Source organism: Ranitomeya variabilis, chromosome 4 (genome assembly GCF_051348905.1).
Source record: "Ranitomeya variabilis isolate aRanVar5 chromosome 4, aRanVar5.hap1, whole genome shotgun sequence".
In the NCBI taxonomy this organism is placed as follows: domain Eukaryota; kingdom Metazoa; phylum Chordata; class Amphibia; order Anura; family Dendrobatidae; genus Ranitomeya; species Ranitomeya variabilis.
Window position 1 is genome coordinate 82,264,280 of NC_135235.1, and position 23,933 is coordinate 82,288,212.

At 45.7% G+C, this 23,933-nt stretch overlaps 1 protein-coding gene across 1 annotated transcript in view; it reads left to right on the forward strand.

Moving 5' to 3' along the window:
• UBE2D1 (ubiquitin conjugating enzyme E2 D1) overlaps positions 1-19,930 on the forward strand; it is a 36,843-nt gene extending 16,913 nt beyond the window's left edge. The window contains exons 4-7 of the mRNA XM_077258865.1: positions 272-349; positions 10,910-11,015; positions 13,981-14,074; positions 17,566-19,930. Coding sequence (XP_077114980.1) covers positions 272-349; positions 10,910-11,015; positions 13,981-14,074; positions 17,566-17,614 — 327 coding nt within the window. The 3' untranslated portion in view covers positions 17,615-19,930. The remainder of the gene's footprint in view (positions 1-271; positions 350-10,909; positions 11,016-13,980; positions 14,075-17,565) is intronic.
• Positions 19,931-23,933: the final 4,003 nt, after the last annotated feature.

The window sequence follows — 23,933 nt, forward strand, 5'->3', positions numbered from 1 at the left end:
GATAATCCACATGAACTCTTGGCTAATCATTCTTTTCTCTAGCTGTAACCATAGAAATTAATAGACACACGACATCTATCCATTTATTCACCACTACACCCAACAGGATCGCTTAGTGATGCCCCTTCTCTGAAGATGGGTTCATGGGATCGATCCCTCAGACGTTTATGGCATGTTGGGGAGATAATTAATGTCTTATGTAATACCGCTTTCACTTGTATGTCTGTTAGACTAAGTATGTGTTGATTATTGTTTTTATTTTCCCCCATAGTCTGACAGTCCTTATCAGGGTGGGGTCTTCTATCTCACAATCCAGTTTCCTACAGATTATCCGTTCAAGCCACCAAAGGTATGAAAATGCACTCGATACGGCAGAGTATATTGTGCTATATGGTTGCAAAAACAGAATCTCCAGGGCCGTCACCGGAGTCTTTACGCTTTGTTGCCCCTAGAGTATGTGTTAATGTATTCATGTGACCCGATCCACTGACCACAACTGTAATCTCCATCTGCTCAAGAAGCTCCACGAGATCCCACTCTTAACTGACGGCATCCGCGGCTTTTCTTTAGATTAACTGTCCTGGCATGACCTTACATGTACATCAAAGCATCGATAATGACATCGCGACTGCCTGGCTAATCAAAAGGAGAGCCTAAGAGTTGGTTCTCATGGCTTTAATCCAGTGGCCCTAAATTACTCATCTAGCTGGTGGACCAGGTCACGAGTATCGCTTTGGACCAATTCTAGCTACCACTATTGTCTATATAGCAGAGCTAGTCCTTAGATAAGCAGGGTGATACAGCCTTGGTGCAGAATATATGCCGCATTTCCTGGATATGTCATTTAAAGAGGTAATTTGGCTCCACTCGACTCTGTATGGGGAAATGAATGTGGCGGGTGACCTTACATCTAGATATGTTGGCTCATGTGCACAGGTGGCAGGGATCACACTTCCACCTTTCCCATTCTAGTTCTTCATATTCTTCATCATGACTCTGGAGGAAGGTAAGCATTGTGTGTATCTGACATACGGGTGAATAAGGCACTAGCTTTCGGTTAATATTTGGAGTGCTGCTTTCTTCTGTATTGTCTGCTGGAATCAGAGGCTTGGAGTTCCACCCCCCGCCTCTCCCGGAGTAAGCCTGTTCCTGACTGTCCATAAGTCAGGATCCCGGTAGGATGTTTACCTTACCTAGCGAGCTAAAATGTTTTGTCCTAGCCCTCCGGATTAGAGGACAACTTGACAGAATGTTGGAGACTGTATTCCCAAATATGTATTCTGTAAAGGGAGTCCATCACCAGGTTTTTGCTATTTAATTAGAGAATTACATGATGTAGGAGCAGAGACCTTGATTCCTGCAATGTATCACTTGCTGGTTTGTGTGCAGTTATTTTGATACAATCAGGTTTTCTCTGATGCAGATCTACCATTCCTCAGAATATTTACAAAAAACAGTCAATCAGTGGTTAGGTGGGGTTAAGCACAGCAGGAGGACTAAGGAACACGAGACACCTAGTCATGTAGTGATTATTTCTTTCTCGCTTCATTGGGGGACACAGGTAACCATGGGTGTATGCTGTTGTTACTAGGAGGCTGACACTATGTAAATATAGAAGTAGCTCCTCCCCGGCAGTATACACCCTCCGACAGGCACCAGGCAACTCAGTTTTTGCTTAGTGTCTGTAGGAGGCGGACCTGGATCTAACCCCAGATCCGCGTTTCTTTTACAGGGATTTATTGTTTGTTATTAATCATTTCCCCTTTCTTTTTCAGACTTTTTTTCTTCAGGGTAACGGTGCAGTTTTCTCACCCTGTTTTCCCCACTTTGAGGGGCCGAGAGAGCAGTGTGGTATCACCCACATCGCACCCTCTCTGACCCGCTGGGCAGGACCTTGTCCCCTGTCACCCATTCGGTTGTTCAGGGTGAGCTTCTTCCTCGGTGGCCGATCCTGCCCGTTTCCCCTCCTCATCCCTCTCCTCGGAGTGGGCTGAGAGGAAGATGGCGGTCACTTCCAGTGACCCTCTCCCCCTGGTTAGGGGTCGATGCCGTCTTCTGCTCCGGAGAGTTCATGGCGCTGGAAGGAGGACTTCTTCCAGGACCCTCTAGTCTACAAGGGATCCTGATGGTTCCTCATCTCCAGGTAGGGGATCTTCAATCAACAAAGCCCCCCCCCCCCCCCCCCCCGCCCTCCTTCCTTCCCCCACCCTGCCCGGCAGCGATTTCCATATATCCTACCAGGCTTCCCTTTTGATAGGGTAGAGGGTCGCATTTTCAGGCGCTGGGACGCGCTAAACCGCGGGGAAAGGGCTTCACATAACGCCGGCACTCTTTCCCTCCTTTTTATTTAAACTTGCAGCGCGCCCGCCATTCTTTTCTGTCTCTCCCGGTTTTTTCCTCCTTTTGGCGCTTGAGCGCCCTCTTGTGGCGGCCGGCAGTATTGCGGCCAGGAGTTCCCGTTTTTTCTTCACTTTCTTTTTTGCGCTTGAGCGCCCTCTGGTGGCGGCCGGCAGTATTGCGGCCGGGAATCTTTCATCATTGCTGGGGGCATTTCTTCTGCTTCCCCCTTCAGCGCTTGTGTCTGCCCACAGCGTCGCGCTGTCTCAGCGCTCTTTCTACCAGCACACCGCATGGGACAGAAGATTTTCGGGGGAACACGGGCACCTGCAGCTACCGCTGTCGCTGTTTTCCAGCAGGCTCAGCGCTACTGCTCTCTCGGGCTCTACTCCTCCCGTCAGTTCTTCTCCGCTCCAGGACCAGGTAATATCCACCTATGTCCGACCCCACCCCAGCCTTTGCCACTATGGCCACCGTCCTGCGTTCCTCCCACCATGTCCATGTCCCGCTTCTCTCTAATGCCACCAGTGCCACGAACGCCTCACATGGCGATTCGCTCGCACCTGTCCTAGACCCTCACAGGGGCAGACCGGACAAAAGAGACAGAAAACGGACCTTATCTAGATCCTCGTCCAGTTCCCTGGACGGGATTCCCCTTTCTGCCCGTTCCCCCTCCTCGCAGGTGGACGGCGGGTCTGATCTATCCTCTCAGTCGGAATCTGACTCTGATGCAGATCTGACTTCTGGAACACAGGAGATGGTTGATAGCCTTAAGGCCCCGTCTCACATAGCGAGATCGCTAGCGAGATCGCTGCTGAGTCACAAGTTTTGTGACGCAACAGCGACCTCAGTAGCGATCTCGCTATGTGTGACACGTACCAGCGATCAGGCCCCTGCTGTGAGATCGCTGGTCGTGTCGGAATGGCCTGGACCTTTTTTTGGTCGTTGAGGTCCCGCTGACATCGCTGAATCGGTGTGTGTGACACCGATCCAGCGATGTCTTCACTGGTAACCAGGGTAAACATCGGGCTACTAAGCGCAGGGCCGCGCTTAGTAACCCGATGTTTACCCTGGTTACCAAAAAAAACAAACAGTACATACTCGCCTTTCGGTGTCCAGGTCCCTCGCCGTCTGCTTCCTGCTCTGACTGAGTGCGGCCGTACAGTGAGAGCGCAGCACAGCAGTGACGTCACCGCTGCGCTCTGCTCTCAGTGTACGGCGGCACTGTCAGAGCAGGAAGCAGACGGCGAGGGACCTGGACACCGAAAGGCGAGTATGTACTGTTTACCCTGGTTACCAAAAAAAACAAACAGTACATACTCGCCTTTCGGTGTCCAGGTCCCTCGCCGTCTGCTTCCTGCTCTGACAGTGCCGCCGTACACTGAGAGCAGAGCGCAGCGGTGACGTCACTGCTGTGCTGCGCTCTCACTGTACGGCCGCACTCAGTCAGAGCAGGAAGCAGACGGCGAGGGACCTGGACACCGAAAGGCGAGTATGTACTGTTTGTTTTTTTTGGTAACCAGGGTAAACATCGGGTTACTAAGCGCGGCCCTGCACTTAGTAACCCGATGTTTACCCTGGTTACCCGGGTGCTGCAGGGGGACTTCGGCATCGTTGAAGACAGTTTCAACTATGCCGAAGTCGTTCCCCTGATCGTTGGTCGCTGGAGAGCGGTCTGTGTGACAGCTCCCCAGCGACCACACAGCGACTTACCAACGATCACGGCCAGGTCGTATCGCTGGTCGTGATCGTTGGTAAATCGCTATGTGAGACGGGGCCTTTATTTCGGCTATCATTCAGACACTTGATCTTAATCAGGATGAAGCAAGCTCTCAGGACGTCTCCGTTGCGTTTAAACGGATTAAACGTCCTTCTAGGTTTTTTCCTAATCACAGGGAGTTTGACAACACTACCTCTACACACTGGGAAAATCCTGGCAAGCGTTTCCCTGGCAGGAAACTGCTTGACGTGTTATACCCTTTTCACTCCGACCTTGTTTCCAAATGGTCCGAGTCTCCTAAGGTTGACCCGCCCATCTCCAGGCTATCCTCACAGACGGTTCTGTCTATCCCAGACGCGGCTTCCCTTAAGGACCCCACGGACAGGCAAATCAAGGCATTAGCAAAATCGGCATTTGAGGCTTCCGGAGCCTCCCTCTGCCCTAGTTTCGCCTCGTCCTGGGTAGCCAAGGCTGTGTCGGCCTGGGCCAAAACCCTGCGCAGGGGCTTTTTGGCCTCTGCTCCTGCTGAGAAACTGTCTGAATTGGCGGAACCGATTTCTCTTGCGGGGAAATACCTCATGACTGCCTCCCTTGATTCAGCGGCCTGCTCCACCAGGGCTAACGGCAACATTGTGGCCATCTGCCGGATTCTCTGGCTAAAAGCGTGGAACACTGACCCCGCTTCTAAAAAATCCCTCACTGGTCTGCCCTTCCAGGGTTCTAGACTCTGCACGTAGCTGGATCAAATGATCTCGGACGCTACGGGTGGTAAGAGTACCTCCTTACCCCAGTCCAAGCCGAAACGTCCCTTCAACCGTAGGGGCCCCCAGTACTTTCGGTCCTTCGCCCCCTCAGGAAACCCCAACCAGGACCGTTCCTCCTCACAAGGGGACCGAAGGAAACCTTTCAGGCCTCCACCGCGCTGGAGGGCTAAGAGCCACCCCGCAAGACCATCTGGATCTCGGGGCCACAGGTTCTCTAATAAATGACGGGTCACCCCCACCTGGAAATCCCTCCAGGGTGGGAGGCCGACTTCTCCTGTTCTCAGAGGTGTGGCTTTCGGTAGTCGATGACGCCTGGGTCAGGGAGATCGTCACTTCGGGCTACAAGATAGAATTTTCTTCACCCCCCAGGAAGACGTTTCCTGCTCTCTCGTCCTCCCAAACAGCCCTCCCACCTCTCAGGACTTCTCCAGGCCGTCGATTCGCTCCTCGCCTCAGGAGTCGTAGTTCCGGTGCCTCATCGCGAGCGGATTTTGGATTTTTACTCAAACCTGTTCGTGGTTCCAAAAAAGGACGGTTCTCTCCGTCCAATTTTGGATCTCAAGCGGCTGAACCGCCATCTCCGGATTCGGCGTTTCAAGATGGAATCTCTACGTTAGGTGATCGCGTCCATGGAACTGGGAGAGTTTGTGTTCCGTGGATATCCGAGATGCGTACCTTCACGTCCCTATTTGCGTACGACATCAGAGATTCCTCCGGTTCGCGATCCAAGGTCATCACTATCAGTTCAGGGCCCTCCCTTTCGGTCTGGCGTCTGCGCCCAGGGTCTTTACGAAGGTCATGGCAGCGGTCATGGCCATCCTACGTTCAAAGGGGATTCTGGTAATCCCATACCTCGATGACCTCTTGATCAAGGGTCCTTCCCGTCGGGATTGCAGCCAGAGCCTCCAGCTTACTCTGGACACGCTTCTTCGCCTCGGCTGGATAATCAATTACCAGAAGTCTTCCCTGATTCCAACTCAGTGGCTGGAGTTCCTGGGCATGGAATTCGACACCTCTCTGGCTCAGGTCTTTCTTCCCAAAGAGGTTCCTTTCTCTTCGTCAAGGGGTCAGGGCACTAAAGAGCCCGAATCCTCCGTCTCTCCGCCTTGCCATGAGGGTTCTGGGAAAGATGGTCGCCTCCATGGAATCGGTCCCCTATGCCCAGTTCCACTCTCGTCCCCTCCAGCTGGCCCTTCTGTCGGCCTGGGACAGGAATCCACTTTCCCTGGATTGCCCGTTTCGCCTCTCCCCCAGAGTGAAACAGTCTCTCTCTTGGTGGGCGCTGTCCACCTCCATGCTGCGCGGGAGGTCATTCCTCCCTCCCCGCTGGCAGGTGATCACCACCGACGCCAGTCTCCAAGGTTGGGGAGCAGTTTTTCTCCACCTCACGGCCATGGCTGGACTGCTCAGGAGGCGCGCCTCCCTATCAACCTCTTGGAAATCGGAGCCATCTTCCTAGCCCTCATCCGCTGGGAGTCTCTCCTTTCAGGGAAACCGGTCCGCATTCAGTCGGACAACGCCACGGCCGTGGCTTACATAAACCATCAGGGAGGGACTCGCAGCACACAAGTCATGGCGGAAGTGGCAAAAATTCTGCGTTGGGCGGAGGATCACGTTCCCTGTGTCAGCCGTCCACATCCCAGGGGTTGACAATTGGGAAGCCGACTTTCTCAATCGCCAGGGCATCGTGGCGGGCGAGTGGTCTCTTCTCCCCTGCAATCTTCAGCCAGATTTGCCAGTGGTGGGGCGTCCCAGACGTCGACTTGATGGCTTCCCGGGCAAACCACAAGGTTCCCCAGTACGTCTCGGGATCCGATGGCCGTCGGATGCGACGTACTCGTGATCCCGTGGACTCAGTTCCAGATGCCCTATCTGTTCCCACCCCTCCCCTTGATCCCAAGGGTCGTAAAAAAGATCAAGACAGAAGGGGTCCCCGTACTCTTAGTAGCTCCAGATTGGCCTCGCAGGGCCTGGTATGCGGAACTGGTGAACATGCTATCGGATGTTCCGTGGAGGCTTCCGGATCGTCAGGACCTTCTTTCGCAGGGGCCCCTCTTCCACCCGAGTTCTCGGTCTCTGAATTTAACGGTATGGCCGTTGAGGCCGCGGTCCTGAAGGACGCGGGTTTTTCTCATAGCATCATCCAGACTATAAGGGCGAGAAAACCGGCTTCCTCGCGTATTTATCACAGGTGTTGGAAGGCTTTTTTCCGGTGGTGTCAGGACCACAATCTGTTTCCTATGACCTTTTCTCTTCCATCTCTTCTCAGTTTCCTTCAAGCGGGTCTAGATTCGGGTCTTTCCCTTAGCACCTTGAAGGGTCAGATTTCCGCTCTGTCCATTCTTTTTCAAAAGAGACCTGGCCTCCCTGCCTCAGGTGAGAACCTTCATCCAGGGGGTCGCTCATATAGCTCCCCCTTATCGTCCTCCTGTCGAGCCTTGGGACCTCAACCTCGTTTTGGTTGCCCTCCTCCAGCATGCGCCTTTTGAACCGATTCAGGACATTTACTTCTCGCTTCTATCCTGGAAGGTGGCCTTTTTGGTCGCCATCACCTCCATTAGAAGAGTGTCGGAGCTGGCGGCATTATCCTGTCGTTCTCCCTTCCTAGTCCTTCATCAGGACAAAGTGGCTCTTCGTCCGGTTCCTTCCTTCCTACCAAAGGTGGTTTCGGCTTTTCACATCAATGAGGACATTGTCCTCCCTTCCTTGTGCCCTTCCCCGGTTCATCCCTTGGAGAAATCTCTTCACAAGTTGGATGTGGTCAGGGCTATCCGAATTTATCTCGCCAGAACTGCCTCTTTTCGTCAGGCCGATTCTCTGTTCATCGTCTCGGAAGGGCGGCGAAAGGGGCTCCCCGCCTCCAAGTCCACAATTGCTCGTTGGATCCGTTCGGCGGTTCTGGAGGCATACCGTGTTCAAGACAAACTGCCTCCGTCGGGGGTGAAGGCCCACTCTACCCGGGCTGTGGGAGCTTCCTGGGCAGTTCGTCACCAAGCTTCGGCCTCGCAGGTTTGCAAGGCCGCAACGTGGTCATCCATTCTCACTTTTGTAAAATTTTACAAGGTGCATACTCAGGCTTCTGCGGACGCGAGCCTGGGTAGGACGATACTGCAGGTGGCGGTTTCTGACCGGCCGACCTAACTCCTCTTTTTCTGCAGAATATCCCGCCCTAGGGACAGCTTTTGGACGTCCCATGGTTACCTGTGTCCCCCAATGAAGAGAGAAAGAAAGAGAGAGGGATTTTTGGTTCTTACCGTAAAATCTTTCTTTGAGCCTTCATTGGGGGACACAGCACCCTCCCTTGGAGTTGTACCGTGTTGGCCAATTGGCCGTTGTTGTGGGTTGGTACATAGGTTGAGTTTTATATTACCTGTTCCTACTACTGCTTTTGCACCAACTGAGTTGCCTGGTGCCTGTCGGAGGGTGTATACTGCCGGGAGGAGTTACTTCATTTGCATAATGTCAGCCTCCTAGTGACAACAGCATACACCCATGGTTACCCGTGTCCCCCAATGAAGGCTCCAAGAAAGATTTTACGGTAAGAACCAAAAATCCCTCTTTCCCACTGCTAAAACACTGATTGCATTGAAACAGCAAAACACAGCCCAGTTAGGCTACGTTCACATTTGCGTTGTTGTGTGCTGCGTCAGCAACGCACAACGCACGCAAAAACGCATGCAAAACGCAGCGTTTTGTGACGCATGCGTTCATTTTTTTTAGCGCAAAAAAATGCAACATGCTGCGTCCTATGCGCCCTGACGCTTGCGCCAAAACGCATGCGTCACAAAACGCAACACAACGCATGTCCATGCGCCCCCCATGTTAAATATAGGGGCGCATGACGCATGCGTCGCCGCGGCTGCGCCTGACGCAACGCAAATGTGAACGTAGCCTAAGTGATACATAACACTGGTCAACAGCATTTTTGGTGCCAAAGATATTTCATCGAATTTAGGGTATTTTTGGGGTGCTGATTCTGAATATGTCATCAGTTTTGCCAGATTGGCTCAAGTTTTTGAGATTTTTGGTATCTTATTTATAGCACTTGTTGGTAAATGCGACGCATCATCTCATTAATTTCTTTGGATTAGTACTTGAACTGAGCAGTTCTCAATATAGTTTTGTGTTAGTGTTCTAAAAGTTTGTTCATAGCTTGATTTTTGCACTAACTTTATGTTGTTGTCTGTTTTCCAGTGAAAAGCATGAACTCCTCAAGAAGAAGTTGTCTTAACGATCCAGACTCATTCTGTTACATTTGTGGTGAATACACACTGCCAAAACATAGAAGAAACATAACAGACTTCGTAAAAAAAGTGTATTTTGCCTATTTTGGGGTTATGCTTGGGGACCAAGACAAGTTTTGGGCACCACACATAGTGTGCAAAGCATGTATCGAATTATTACGAAAATGGAGCAAAGGACAAAGAAAAAGCTTCAAATTTGGTGTTCCAATGGTGTGGAGAGAGCCAAAAAATCATCATGATGACTGTTATTTCTGTGCAGTGCAAGTGCAAGGATTCAATAAGCATAAGAAACGAAAATGGGAGTAACATGGAATCTGCAAGAAGGCCTGTCCCTCATTGTGAAGATGTGCCTGTACCTGTGTTTACCATAAATAACAGTCATCATGATGATTTTTTGGCTCTCTCCACACCATTGGAACACCAAATTTGAAGCTTTTTCTTTGTCCTTTGCTCCATTTTCGTAATAATTCGATACATGCTTTGCACACTATGTGTGGTGCCCAAAACTTGTCTTGGTCCCCAAGCATAACCCCAAAATAGGCAAAATACACTTTTTTTACGAAGTCTGTTATGTTTCTTCTATGTTTTGGCAGTGTGTATTCACCACAAATGTAACAGAATGAGTCTGGATCGTTAAGACAACTTCTTCTTGATGAGTTCATGCTTTTCACTGGAAAACAGACAACAACATAAAGTTAGTGCAAAAATCAAGCTATGAACAAACTTTTAGAACACTAATTAACACAAAACTATATTGAGAACTGCTCAGTTCAAGTACTAATCCAAAGAAATTAATGAGATGATGCGTCGCATTTACCAACAAGTGCTATAAATAAGATACCAAAAATCTCAAAAACTTGAGCCAATCTGGCAAAACTGATAGCATATTCAGAATCAGCACCCCAAAAATACCCCAAATTCATTAAAATATTTTGGACACCAGAAAAAAATTTTTTTTTTGTTGACCTGTGTAATTGATATTTGAGTCTCTGCCCTTAATCATGCTGCTCACAGATTCGCTTCAAAGGATATGTCCACTTTTGCAGTTTTTTTTTTTTTCTTTATTCATTTGATTACTAAATGTAAAGTTAAGTAATCGAAGTTGTAAATAGTTTTCATAAAGAAAACAGGTGCAAAATGGTACATTTTCTGAGTGTCTTTTAGTTGATAATATACCTGAATGCTTTGCAAAATGGTTAAAAATCCATCAGAGCGCCTGCTCCGTTTTGAAGGCCTTCCTCCCTTCAGAGTTGGAGATATCTGCACGGAAAAGGGGGGGTGGGTGAGAAAGCATGCGCAGATTCAAGGAGGGCAGAGAATACAGGCTATACAAACGGAAGAAAGCACTTGAAGATGAAATGAATTCAAAAAATAGAACTAATGAAGTAAGCAGCACCCCAACATCCAGCCTGTATTACTGATGGGACATGTGCACAAAAGACAAATCTGACACTTAGATAAGGCTGCAAACTGCGGGTCAGGAAGTCTGAAAATGAACGAAGGAATGACGATTGCAGACTGAGACTTGGTGCAGTTTTATTAACTATAGATACCCACTAACATATGTAGAACACTTTTTTGTCCATGTCAATGTTGTCCATAACATTTCAGCTTTATAGGCGCCCTTTTCCAAATCTCAATCACTGTGGATGAAATGATCATTTTATGAACGTAGTTATCGGCTTTTTCATTCTACTATGTTCTGTAGAGCTAACTAAACAGCTATGTTTTTACCCCCGTGCTCCTATTGCAGGTCTGACGTCGTACCTGTGGGTGCAGAATGAGCAATTTATTCCGTATGTTGCACTGATCATTATTATTTATTTATTTTTTTTTTTTTTCAGGTGGCATTCACAACAAAAATCTATCATCCAAATATAAACAGTAATGGAAGTATTTGTCTTGATATTTTGAGGTCACAGTGGTCCCCAGCCCTGACCATATCAAAAGGTAAATGACACAATGTGATATCGCCAGATTCATTGTCATCTGTCGGCCCATTAGGAAGAAGCCAAGCACCACTGCGGTTACCAGCGCGGCTTATTAATGCAATCACATCTGTACATTTAGATAATGTAACACATTTACCACTGCAGTGACAGTAACATGGTAGATGGACAGAAGATGGGAAGGGAAACGGAATCGCTCAAAAGTTGGTGCACTTGATCCGGTGGTGCTCCAGTTAATGAACTGTTGCCCGGAGGGCACCCCGATGCAAACCTTTCTTGGGCAAGGACTGTAATGTTTCTCCATTTGAGCTCATTATCATCTGTATTGGAGGCAGTGCATGTAAACCACTCGTCCATGTGACATATTTACCAAAATCTGATTCCCAAGCTGTCCAGGATGAGTGTTACATCAGAGATACTGTGTCAGAGGCCATATTGGGCTTCGAAGTGAAGGCTCTTACCTGGCAGGTGTGTGGTGGACTGAAGTAGATTCATAAATAATATATTGTTATATTAAAGGGGTTTCTGCCTTTGCTTTTTCTTCATACCCCCCACTGATCACCGGCAGTGGAGAGCACACCGTTTCCCTTTCAGTGCCACCAGTCAGAATACCATACGTTTGGTAGTGGCTCTGACTATTTTTGCAACTCATTTCAGGTTGAAATGGGCTCAGCTTCAAACCTGTTCAGTACCAAGCACAGTCACAACACGATGTACAGATGTAAAAAGTGTGTAGCTACCCGAAGGAGTCAGATGATCTGTGCGGGTGCCAAAAGTGAGCCCTAGTAATGACCCACAAGTTTTGTTTTTTGGATTAATTTTTAATTGTGAAACAAATTCAAGAATGCAGCCAAAACTCTGCTCACCACTGCAAAACCGTGCGGCAGTTATCCATTGTGGTGAGCAGAGTCTATCCCACACTGGTCGTACTCAACAGAATTTCTTTAGTGCACAAATTACTATAACTTTCCAAGTAAGGACACAACAGGTGGCAATAAAACATGCTTGACATCCTACTGAAAGACATTTGGGACGGGTACTGAGGGAAGTGCTGCAAGGTTTTTTGTTTTATATTTTTTTCATTGCTAATCGGTAATGCTGAGAACCCTCCCTGTGATGTTTGTTTGGCTGAAAGTGGCTTTAGCTTAATGCTTTCTCTAGATGTCCATGTTAGTCGAATTCCAGGCACTGTACAGAGTATAGGGCACAGTTTAATGTAGCACAAATTGTCACATTTAAAGGGAACCTGTCACCCCCAAAATCGAAGGTGAGCTAAGCCCACCGGCATCAGGGGCTTATCTACAGCATTCTGTAATGCTGTAGATAAGCCCCCGATGTATCCTGAAAGATGAGAAAAAGAGGTTAGATTATACTCACCCAGGGGCGGTCCTGCTGCGGTCCAGGTCCGATGGGTGTCACGGTTCGGGGCCTCCAATCTTCTTACGATAACGTCCTCTTCTTGTCTTCATGCTGCGGCTCCGGCGCAGGCGTACTTTGCCCTGTTGAGGGCAGAGCACAGTATGGCAGTGCGCAGGTGCCAGGAAAGGTCAGAGAGGCCCAGCGTCTGCGCACTGTAGTACTTTGCTCTACCCTCAGCAGGGCAGACAAAGTACGCCGGCCCAGAAGCCGCAGTGTGACTACAAGAGGATGTCATTGTAAGAAGATGCGACACCCATCAGATTGGACCGCCCCCCCAGGTGAGTATAATCTAACTTCTTTCTCATCTTTCAGGATACATTGGGGGCTTATCTACAACATAACAGAATGCTGTAGATAAGCCCCTGATGCTGGTGGGCTTAACTCACCTTTGATTTTGGGGGTGACAGGTTCCCTTTGAAGGGAACCTGTCCCCCCCCCCCCCCCCAGGCGTTTGAAACTAAAAGAGCCACCTTGTGCAGCAGTAATGCTGCATTCTGACAAGGTGGCTCTTTTAGTTATTGGTGCTGTACCTGCAGAAATAATCCGTTTTGTAATTTGTCCCAAATACCTTTCTTCAGTCAAGGAGGCAGGCCTTCCCCCCCCCCCCCCCCCGCTGCAGATGCCACACAGCCGTCACTCAGATCCTCTTGGCGCCGGGCGCCACCTCCTCATCTCTGTTTTGAAATGAGCCGGCGCCTGCGGTCTTAGCTCCTGCCTTGGGCAGGCACAGTGAGCGCTGCCCGTCTGCCCTCATATGCAGTCCAGCTGACTGCGCCTGTGCAGCCGCCCTGCCTGTGAATCCCCGCCCCGCAGTGTCTTCTGATTTATTCACATTGCCAAGAGGATTTGAGTGACGGCTGTGTGGCTTCTGCAGCAGGGGGGGGGTGGGGGGAGAAGGCCTGCCTCCTTGACTGAAGAAAGGTATTTGGGACAAATTACAAAACGGATTATTTCTGCAGTTACAGCACCAATAACTAAAAGAGCCACCTTGTCAGAATGCAGCATTACTGCTGCACAAGGTGGCTCTTTTAGTTTCAAACACCTGGGTAGGGGGGGTGACAGGTTCCCTTTAATTTTGGCATCCATATAAACCTATTAGGGTAAGTTCACACTAGGTGGTTTTTCACCAGGTTTTTTTTTCTTTATACATTTGCTGTGGTTTGGCATGCTAGATTTGCCTCTTGTGCATGCAAAGTTTAGTGTTGAAAAAAAAACTTCTATTCTATAGAATCAGGTTTTGGCACAAGAAAACACAGAAAAACTTAATATCTTCGTTTTTTTTTTTTTCCTTCAGTGTTTTTTAACCCTCTTTTGTGGGTGAAAAACACTGAAAAAATGATGTGTTGTGCTCCATTGTGCAAAAAAAAAACACTCAAACGCAATATCCTGATGACACAAAAAAGCTGTGCACATGAGACTTCTGAAACCTCACTTTGCTGGTACTGAAAAATGCAGCTGAAAATTTGCAGAAAAAAGCTTAATTGCCTAGTGTGAACTTAGCCTTAAATGCAATACTTGTGTTCTCCAACTTGTTTTTTATTTTCCAGTGTTGTTGTCTATATGCTCCCTACTTTGTGATCCCAACCCAGATGATCCTTTAGTACCAGATATTGCACAGATCTACAAGACAGACAAGGAAAAGTAAGTTTTAATTCATTTTGTAACCCAGCTCCATCAAACACTTTCCAATTGGAATACGGCCTAAAGATATGTTTTGTTTAGTTGCTTTGTCTTGAGTTTTTCCACCAAGGGTATGTGCAAGATGGATTCCTCCTAAAATCTGTTTAAAAAAAAAAAAAAAAAAAAAAAGTTTGAACGTATTTTAGCCACATTAGAATTCAAATTTAGCCAAGCGGCTAAGTGACCTTCACCGTTCTTCAGGTGTCTTCTCCATATTTACAACTCAATGGGAAGGCTGAAGAGATGTCCACATTATGCCCAATCATCTTTTGAGTGTTTTTGTGTCAAACAGCTCCTTTTTCATTGTTGAATGGAGAATACAAAACAAATGCTGAAAATCAGTAAGCAAAAATCAATGATGCAAGTACTCAGGAAATTACCAGAAAGGTACAAAAATGCTGTGTCCTGTGGAGTCCTTCTCTTGAGGAAAATTTGGTGGGTTTGCCCGAATGTAAAAGATGTCATGGGCACATTTCGTAATAGTTGTGACTCCTGTTTTCTTATTAGCCTGAGATCCCAAACATTGATCTGACCGACACCATACTTAAAGGGACTGTCCACTGCTTTTTCTATTGAGTAAAACAAAAAAGCAGTACTACCCAAAAGTAACAGACAATGTACACTAATCTACAGCTTCCCAGATGCTTCTCTCATACCTCTGTTAGAGTCCACAACCAGTCTCCTCGCTTCCTCTTCTGACAGATGGCTGTTCTGCTGCCAATGATTAGCTGCAGCAGTCTCATGTCTGTATAAGAGAAGGATCTTATTCCCATAAACAGCACTTGTAGATATTGTCCATCCTGTGGGCAGGTAATATGATTGCTGGGGTTTCGGCTGCTCACACCTCTACGGACCTTGAAAATAGGAGGTCCAATGTCACCTGGTGGATGAACTGATCCTATAGACAGTGAATGGAGCAGTAGGTGCACATGTGTACTACCTCTCCTTTCAAAATGCTGACTTTTGGGATACACCCTCATGAGGGATGGAACTCTTAGCAGGCAAAACCCCTGTAATCATAAAGTCCTCATCCATCCTGTGGAGAGTTAATGTTTGGGGAAAAAAAATACATACTTTAGTAAATGATCAATGTAGAACATATAGTTGGGCGTGGCCCTGATAAAATTAAAAAAAAAAAAAAAAGCCTATGTTCCCCTCCCGTGTCAGCACTCGCAGTCCAGGGGTTTTCGTGTGGTTGGGCAGTGGGGTCACGTGTCATACAATCAGTGCTGGCGTCACTGTCCCCATCCTCGGATAAATTGAATGTGTAGAGGAAGTCCGGGCTGCAGCTGCTCTTGGTGACAATGACGCCAGCGCTGATTTGACACACGGTACCCAGCGCCCAACAGCTGCACAAAAGCCCCGACACCGCAGGAATGGCGCCGGCACAGGAGGTGGGTAGAAGGTGGTTTTTCTTGTTTTTTCTCGGGTAATGAGAAGGGGGTTGTCCAAGTAGTGGACAACCCCTTTAAGAACATTAGAGTAATGAGTGACAAATCATAGAAAGTTCCGATGACCAAACAGGTGATAGTTTCCATAGCATAGCATCATATTGCCCAATAAAGTTATGGGAAAAATATATACAGTTGTGGCCAAAAGTATTGACACCCCTGCAATTCTGTCAGATAATACTCAGTTTCTTCCTGAAAACGATTGCAATCACAAATTCTTTGGTATTATCTTCATTTAATTTGTCTTAAATGAAAAAACACAAAAGAGAATGAAGCAAAAAGCAAAACATTGATCATTTCACACAACTCCAAAAAATGGGCCAGACAAAAGTATTGGCACCCTCAGCCTAATACTTGGTTGCACAACCTTTAGCCAAAATAACTGCGACCAACCGCTTCCGGTAACCATCTATGAGTTTCTTACAATGCTCTGCTGGAATTTTAGACCATTCTTCTTTGGCAAACTGCTCCAGGTCCCTGATATTTGAAGGGTGCCTTCTCCAAACTGCCATTTTTAGATCTCTCCACAGGTGTTCTATGGGATTCAGGTCTGGACTCATTGCTGGCCACCTTAGAAGTCTCCAGTGCTTTCTCTCAAACCATTTTCTAGTGCTTTTTGGAGTGTGTTTTGGGTCATTGTCCTGCTGGAAGACCCATGACCTGTGAGGGAGACCCAGCTTTCTCACACTGGGCCCTACATTATGCTGCAAAATTTGTTGGTAGTCTTCAGACTTCATAATGCCATGCACACGGTCAAGCAGTCCAGTGCCAGAGGCAGCAAAGCAACCCCAAAACATCAGGGAACCTCCGCCATGTTTGACTGTACGGACCATGTTCTTTTCTTTGATTGCCTTTTTTTTTTTTTTTTTCTCCTGTAAACTGTGTTGATGCCTTTGCCCAAAAAGCTCTACTTTTGTCTCCTCTGACCAGGGAACATTCTTCCAAAACGTTTTAGGCTTTTTCAGGTAAGTTTTGGCAAACTCCAGCTTGGCTTTTTTATGTCTCTGGGTAAGAAGTGGGGTCTTCTTGGGTCTCCTACCATACAGTCCCTTTTCATTCAGACGCCGACTGATAGTACGGGTTGACACTGTTGTACCCTCGGACTGCAGGGCAGCTTGAACTTGTTTGGATGTTAGTCGAGGTTCTTTATCCAACATCCGCACAATCTTGCGTTGAAATCTCTTGTCAATTTTTCCTTTCCGTCCACATCTAGGGAGGTTAGCCACAGTGCCATGGGCTTTACACTTCTTGATGACACTGCGCACGGTAGACACAGGAACATTCAGGTCTTTGGAGATGGACTTGTAGCCTTGAGATTGATCGTGCTGCCTCACAATTTGGTTTCTCAAGTCCTCAGACAGTTCTTTGGTCTTTGTTTTCTCCATGCTCAATGTGGTACACACAAGGACACAGGACAGAGGTTGAGTCAACTTTAATCCATGTCAACTGGCCGCAAGTGTGATTTAGTTATTGCCAACACCTGTTAGGTGCCACAGGTAAGTTACAGGTGCTGTTAATTACACTAATTAGAGAAGCATCACATGCTTTTTCGAACAGTGACAATACTTTTGTCCACCCCCTTTTTATGTTTGGTGTGGAATTATATCTAATTTGGCTTTAGGACAATTCTTTTTGTGTTTTTTCATTTAAGACAAATCAAACGAAGATAATACCAAAGAATTTGTGTTTGCAATCATTTTCAGGAAGAAACTGAGTATTATCTGACAGAATTGCAGGGGTGTGAATACTTTTGGCCACAACTGTATGTGGCTAGTAGAGCACAATAAATTGTCAGGTATACAAGTAGAACTGTTAAAACTGGAGTAATGTGAAAAAGGGGGATTAAATTGTGCAGTTACCTGTATCCATCTCCTCCTGCTGGAATGGTGCCTGGCCCCGACATGCGTTTTGGCGTTAGCCTTCGCCAGGGGATGACAGTTTTTGTTTTTGTTTTTTTTTTAATGATAACGTTTTGCCAGTAAACTTCTTTTCTCATTACAGATACAACAGAATAGCAAAAGACTGGACTCAGAGATACGCAGGCGTGTGAAGCTGTCCTTTCCTATAGTCCAGCGTACTGTACATTCTAGGTTTTTCAAGATTTGGGGCGCAGTTTACTGTTTCAGAGGCCGAAACAAAAAATCTTTTTTGAGTTTGACCTTTATGTACTTCTCCAGAAGTTCCAAAACTATGTATAAATATCAATTAAGTGGGAATCTCACTTTTTGCATTAGGGCCCAATAGACTGGCCACACAAAGTGTTAAAAGTTTCATATTGAGAGCTGCAGCAGACATGATTTGGGAGTATTTTCCTCGTGTGTTTTAGGCATTTTCTTTAGTGCAGAGTATTGTCTTTGGTCCTCGTCATAACCATGATCAAGTTAGTCAATAAGTTAGATAATCTTCACCTGAATATAACACCTGCAAAATGGATTATGTGGCCTTATTGCGTACACTGGAGAAATGCTATGAATGCTTGATCCTGCTAGATAAAATCCACTGGTGGGCACCACTCACAAATCTGCAGATCTGATATGTGGGACAGAGGACACCGCAGTGTTTGGCTATGAGGACAATTTGCTGACATTCCTCTCTATACGCAGCTTGTTTTTGGAGCCATATTATGTGGATTGTGTAGCATGCATGACCACAGCTGCTGCCTCTTTGAGATGTTTTTTGTGTCCAGTTTTGTAGGCCTTATTATTGGAAGTTTTAACACTTCAGGTGCCAATTCTAATGCCCCCTAATTGATAAATGTGAAAATCCTTTAAGTTACTGTTTCAAAGTGCTGATCATTTTGTATTTTTATTAGAGAAATTGATGTAGAATGATTCACTACCCAATGTACATGTTTGTTTTTTTTTTGTCTGATCCCATTCCCAAGTCAAGTTTGCATTTGTTACATACTCAAAGCCCCTAGGACAATACATGAAAGGTTTATGTACACTATTTTTTTTTTTTTAATTTATATATAAATGTCCCAATACATTGGAGTCCCAGCTGCTATGCAGACCTATATGCTTCCTTGGCTATAACATACAATGAAACCTTATATAGTCTGAGCCTGAAGCCTACTCCCATGTGTCACCTACTTTTTGCTGAGAAACATTTGCTAGGTGAACCATAAGTAGAGAACAGATGCGGAATCCGACTACACGGGGTTTGTTGTCTGTTACCATGGCATCACATAGAAGCTATAGACATAACATAGTAGCTGGCTATTTGAATCAAAACTGGAAAGTTTATTTTTTATGCATAGTTGGTGCAATAAAAAAGGTGCTAAGGTGGATATTTCCTTTTAAAGACTATCTGACACCAGTTTTTTGATGCCCATCAAAGCAGCATAAAGTAGTGGCAGAGACACTTATTGCTATGTCATTTACTCTACTTTTTACCATAGTTATGATAAAACACTTACTGGCTGCAGCTCTGCTAGTCCTCTCAATGATGTCCTCCCTCTATGCAGCTCTGTATATTCAGAAGCCCTGGCTATCTCACCACTGATTGGCTGCTTTTTGCCTACGCAGCGCGTAGGCAGAAAGCCGTCAATTATGTGTTTTGAGTTAAACACAGCTCCTCACTGAGAAGACTAACAGAGCTGCAGCAGATAAAATGGAGAATTCATCAAAACTACACCAAGAACCCCAGTAATCCCAATGCTTTAATTGAGGTCTGTCCGTTTTTATGCTGCACTCAGAATGGGAAGTATAAACCCGTCTTTTGAGTCCCTTTAAGAAACGTGAGTGAGTTGTTCACCTATTTCTGTAGTAAAATATCAATCTATGGGTACTTTAAATTTTCTGTACTTTGCAAAAGACATTTAATGCTGTTTTTAAGACACCTGAATTTCCGCCTCTCCTAATGATACAAGCTTTGAGGACGTTGTCTGTGTTGAGATTTGGTTCTGTAGGTTCACTATTTAATTTGTATTTTTTACTGTATAGTCTTAATTTAATTTAACTTTAAGTAAACTCATTTAGGTGTTTTTTGTTTTATTTTTAAGCACGTCAAGGTGAAATTGTCTAAAAAGTTTAGACTCCATGTGAAATTACAGATTTCTTAAAAACTTCAAATGATCTTTGCACTTAAAATTCCTGATCCCCTAGTTACAGGGGAGAGTTTATTCTTTTTCAGTAATTTTTTTTTTTTTTCATTATTTTGCTGCATATTCGACCAGTTTAATGCAATGTGAACACGAGTTGCACTGCTGAGAAGAAAACGTGTATCTTTTGTTTCTAGCTCTTTTTGCATTTTTATTTTTCTAGTTTGATTTTCATATGGACAATATAATACAGATCACAAATCTTTTACAAATCTTACTGTCGCTTTTTCCATACAAATAAATAAAAGTGCATTTTTCTACTAATTCTAATGTGTTTTGTGTTTTTTTTTTTGTTATTATTTTTTTTAATTCTTGAACTAGTTTGACCTAGTTAACCCTTTAACTGCCAAGCCTGTTTGCACCTTAGTGACCAGGCAAGATTTTACAATTCTGACCAGTGTCACTTTGTGGTAACAACGATAGAACGCTTTAATGGATCCCAGTGATTCTGATATATATACATATATATATATATATATATATATATATATAGAACTTCATGTTGGTGGTAAATTTAGGCTGTTTTTTTTTTTTTTTTTTTTGCGTTAATTTGTGAAAATATCTGAATTTTGAAAATTTCACAATTTTTATGCCCTTAAATTAGATGATTATATCACATAATAGTTAATAACATTTGCCACATGTTTACATCTGCATCATTAAAAAATTTTTTTTGTTATGAAGTTAGAAGGATTGAAAGTTTATCAGCAACTTCTCACAGAATTTACAAAACCAATCTTTGTAGGGACCACATCACATTTTGAGGGGTCTATATGACAGAAAATACCCAAATTGACACCATTCTAAAAACTGCACCCCTCAAGGTGCTCAAAACCACATTTCATAAGTGTGTTAACTCTTCAGGTGCTTCACAGGAATTAAAGCAATGTGGAAGGAAAAAATTAAATTTAAATATTTTCACTCAAAAAATGTGGAGCTTGGCACCAAATTTTTCATTTTACAATGGTAACAGGAGACAATGGACCGTACAATTTGTTGTGCACCTTCTCCTGAGTATATGGATACCCCATATGTAGTGGATAAGTATTGTTTGGGCGCACAGTGCGCTGTTTCACTTTTAGAGTGCAAAATTAGCGGGACTCATTAGCAGACGCCATGTTGCGTTTGCCGAGCCCCTGATATGTGGAAACCTCCCACAAGTGACCCCATTTTGGAAACGAGGCCCCTCAAGGAATTTATCTAGAGGTGTGATGAGCACCTTGAACCAGCAGGTGCTTCGCAGAAGTTTATAACTTTGAGCTGTAAAAATGGAGAAGAGAGAAATTTTACAGCAAAAAAATTTGGTTTTGCCCACGATTTATTTTCACAAGGTAACAGGAGAAAATGGGGCCATACTTGTTCTGCAATTTCTCCTGACTATACTGAAACACCAATGTATTTGAAAACGACTGGGTGTGTACGGCTCGGAAGGGAAGGAGCTCTAACAAGTCCAACTCTAACTGATTTCTGAAGCTCCGTTTCGGCTGGAATAGATTGCGGATGCCATGTCACATTTGAAGAGCTCCTGACAGAAAAGCAGACACCTCCACAAGTGATTCCATTTTGGAAACTACACCTCTTGAGGAATTCATCGAGTGATGATGTGAGCATTATTAATAGTGATCTCCGAGTATTTGTTATTGCTCGGAGATCTAGTTTTCATCGCCTTCATGGTTTACGGCTTCCAGATACCCTGAATACATGTGAGGAGTGCCTGTTTCTTAGGGAATTACCACATGTATTCAGCGTATCTGGAAGCCGTAAGTCATGCAACTGAGGCGCTGAAAACTAGATCTCCGAGCAATAACAAATACTCGGAGATCAGCCAAGCAACAAGTATACTCGCTCATCACTAATTATTAACCTTCAGCCGATTCAGAATTGTATAATATTATGCTGGGTAAATGGAAAACGACCTTTTTTTTTTCTCTAATAAAATGTTGCTTTGGTCACAAGTTTTTAATTTTCAAAAGGATAAGAGGAGAAAATGAATGGTGCAGCCAATACCCCCTTATGTGGCCGAAAACTACTTTTGAAGCACATTGCAAAGCACAAAAGAGAAGCGCCATATTGGAGTTCAGATTTTGCTGGACTGGTTTGAGGGTGCCATGTCACATGAACACTTGAATTCCCCCCCACCCAAACTGACCACATTATGCAACCTATACCCTCCCCAATGAATCTATCTAGGGGTGCAGTGAGCATGTTAACTACATTTGTCTTACAGAATTTTATACCATTGGGCAGTGAAGAGAGAATAACCACTAAAATGTTTTGGCCCCAAGATTTTAATTTATTAGTTTTATCACTGATATATTTTTATGCTTTATACCGGTCAGTGCTGCACTGTCAGCAGCCTCATAGTCTAACTGGTGTCGTAGCTGGGTGACCCGGATGTCGTTGAATTGCTATGGCAAGGATTGGGCCCTTACGATGGTATTGAGGGGGTGCCAATCTGAAGGGGAGAGGGAGCACTCTCCCTGCTTTCTAAAATGGTGCAGTAGCCATCGATCGTGGCATTCAGGAGGTTAAACGGCCCGGGCAATGCGAGCACTGTGCCTGGAGGTTGCAGCCTAGGCTGAGCTTTCTCTTAAGCAGAATATCCGGGAAGCGATCATGCGGGCACTAGGCCTATGCCTGCATGATCGCTATGACTAAGGCTGGTTTCACACTTGCGTTTTGATCTGCAGCGTTTTAGCGCTAAAAAAAGCCTGCGTTTTTTTCCTATACTTAACATTAAAAAACGCATGCGTTTTTTAGCGTGCGTTTTGACGCGTTTTCGGCAACGCATGCGTTTTTTGACGTGTGCGTTCATTTGCAGAAATGCAACATGTAGTAATTTCTAGCGGCGTTTTTTTGCCGCAAAAAAACGCATGCGTTTATTCGCGGCAAAAAAATGCATTGCTGTCTATGTAAACGCATGCGTTTTTAAGCACATGTGTTTGCTTGCATGCTTTTTAACGCGTTTTTACTGAAAAACACAAGAAAACACAAGAAAAATCAAGAAAACCCTAACCTTAAACACAAGAAAAAACAAGAAAACCCTAAACACAAGAAAAAACAAGAAAACCCTAACCCTAGGGTTACTAGGGATCCTAAACCTAACCCTAAGGTTAGGATCCCTAGTAACCCTAGGGATCCTAACCCTTAGGGTTAGGATCCCTAGGGTTTGGATCCCAAGGGTTAGGGGTAGGGTTAGGGTTTGGATCCCTAGGGTTAGGGGTAGGGTTAAGGTACCGTCACATTAAGCGACGCTGCAGCGATAGCGACAACGATGGCGATCGCTGCAGCGTCGCTGTTTGATCGCTGGAGAGCTGTCACACAGACCGCTCTCCAGCGACCAACGATGCCGAGGTCCCCGGGTAACCAGGGTAAACATCGGGTTGCTAAGCGCAGGGCCGCGCTTAGTAACCCGATGTTTACCCTGGTTACCAGCGTAAAAGTAAAAAAAACAAACAGTACATACTCACCTGCGCGTCCCCCAGCCTCTGCTTCCTGACACTGACTGAGCTCCGGCCCTAACAGCACAGCGGTGACGTCACCGCTGTGCTTTCACTTTCACTTTAGGGCCGGATCTCAGTCAGAGCAGGAAGCAGACGCTGGGAGACGCGCAGGTGAGCATGTACTGTTTGTTTTTTTTACTTTTACGCTGGTAACCAGGGTAAACATCGGGTTACTAAGCGCGGCCCTGCGCTTAGTAACCCGATGTTTACCCTGGTTACCAGGGTAAAACATCGCTGGTATCGTTGCTTTTGGTGTCAAACACAACGATACACGGCGATCGGACGACCAAATAAAGTTCTGGACTTTATTCAGCGACCAGCGACATCACAGCAGGATCCTGATCGCTGCTGCGTGTCAAACTAAACGATATCGCTAGCGAGGACGCTGCAACGTCACGGATCGCTAGCGATGTCGTTTAGTGTGACGGTACCTTTAGGGTTTGGATCCCTAGGGGTAGAGTTAGGGTTTGGATCCCTAGGGGTAGGGTTAGGGTTTGGATCCCTTTATCACCTTGATGGTGGGGGGTGGCTTATCAGTGACCTGGTGACCAGGACATTCTAATAAAAAGCTACCCCTAACCCTAGGGATCCTAACCCTATCCCTAACCCTAGCTAATTCTATTAATAGTGTGTTTTCTAGTTGATTTTGATGATTGGCAGCTGTCACACACTTCTCAGCATGCGTTTAAAAAACGCAAACGCGGGAAAAAACGCATGTAAACGCGGGAAAACGCTGTGTTTTCCCACGGGTTTTTTTTGGCGCA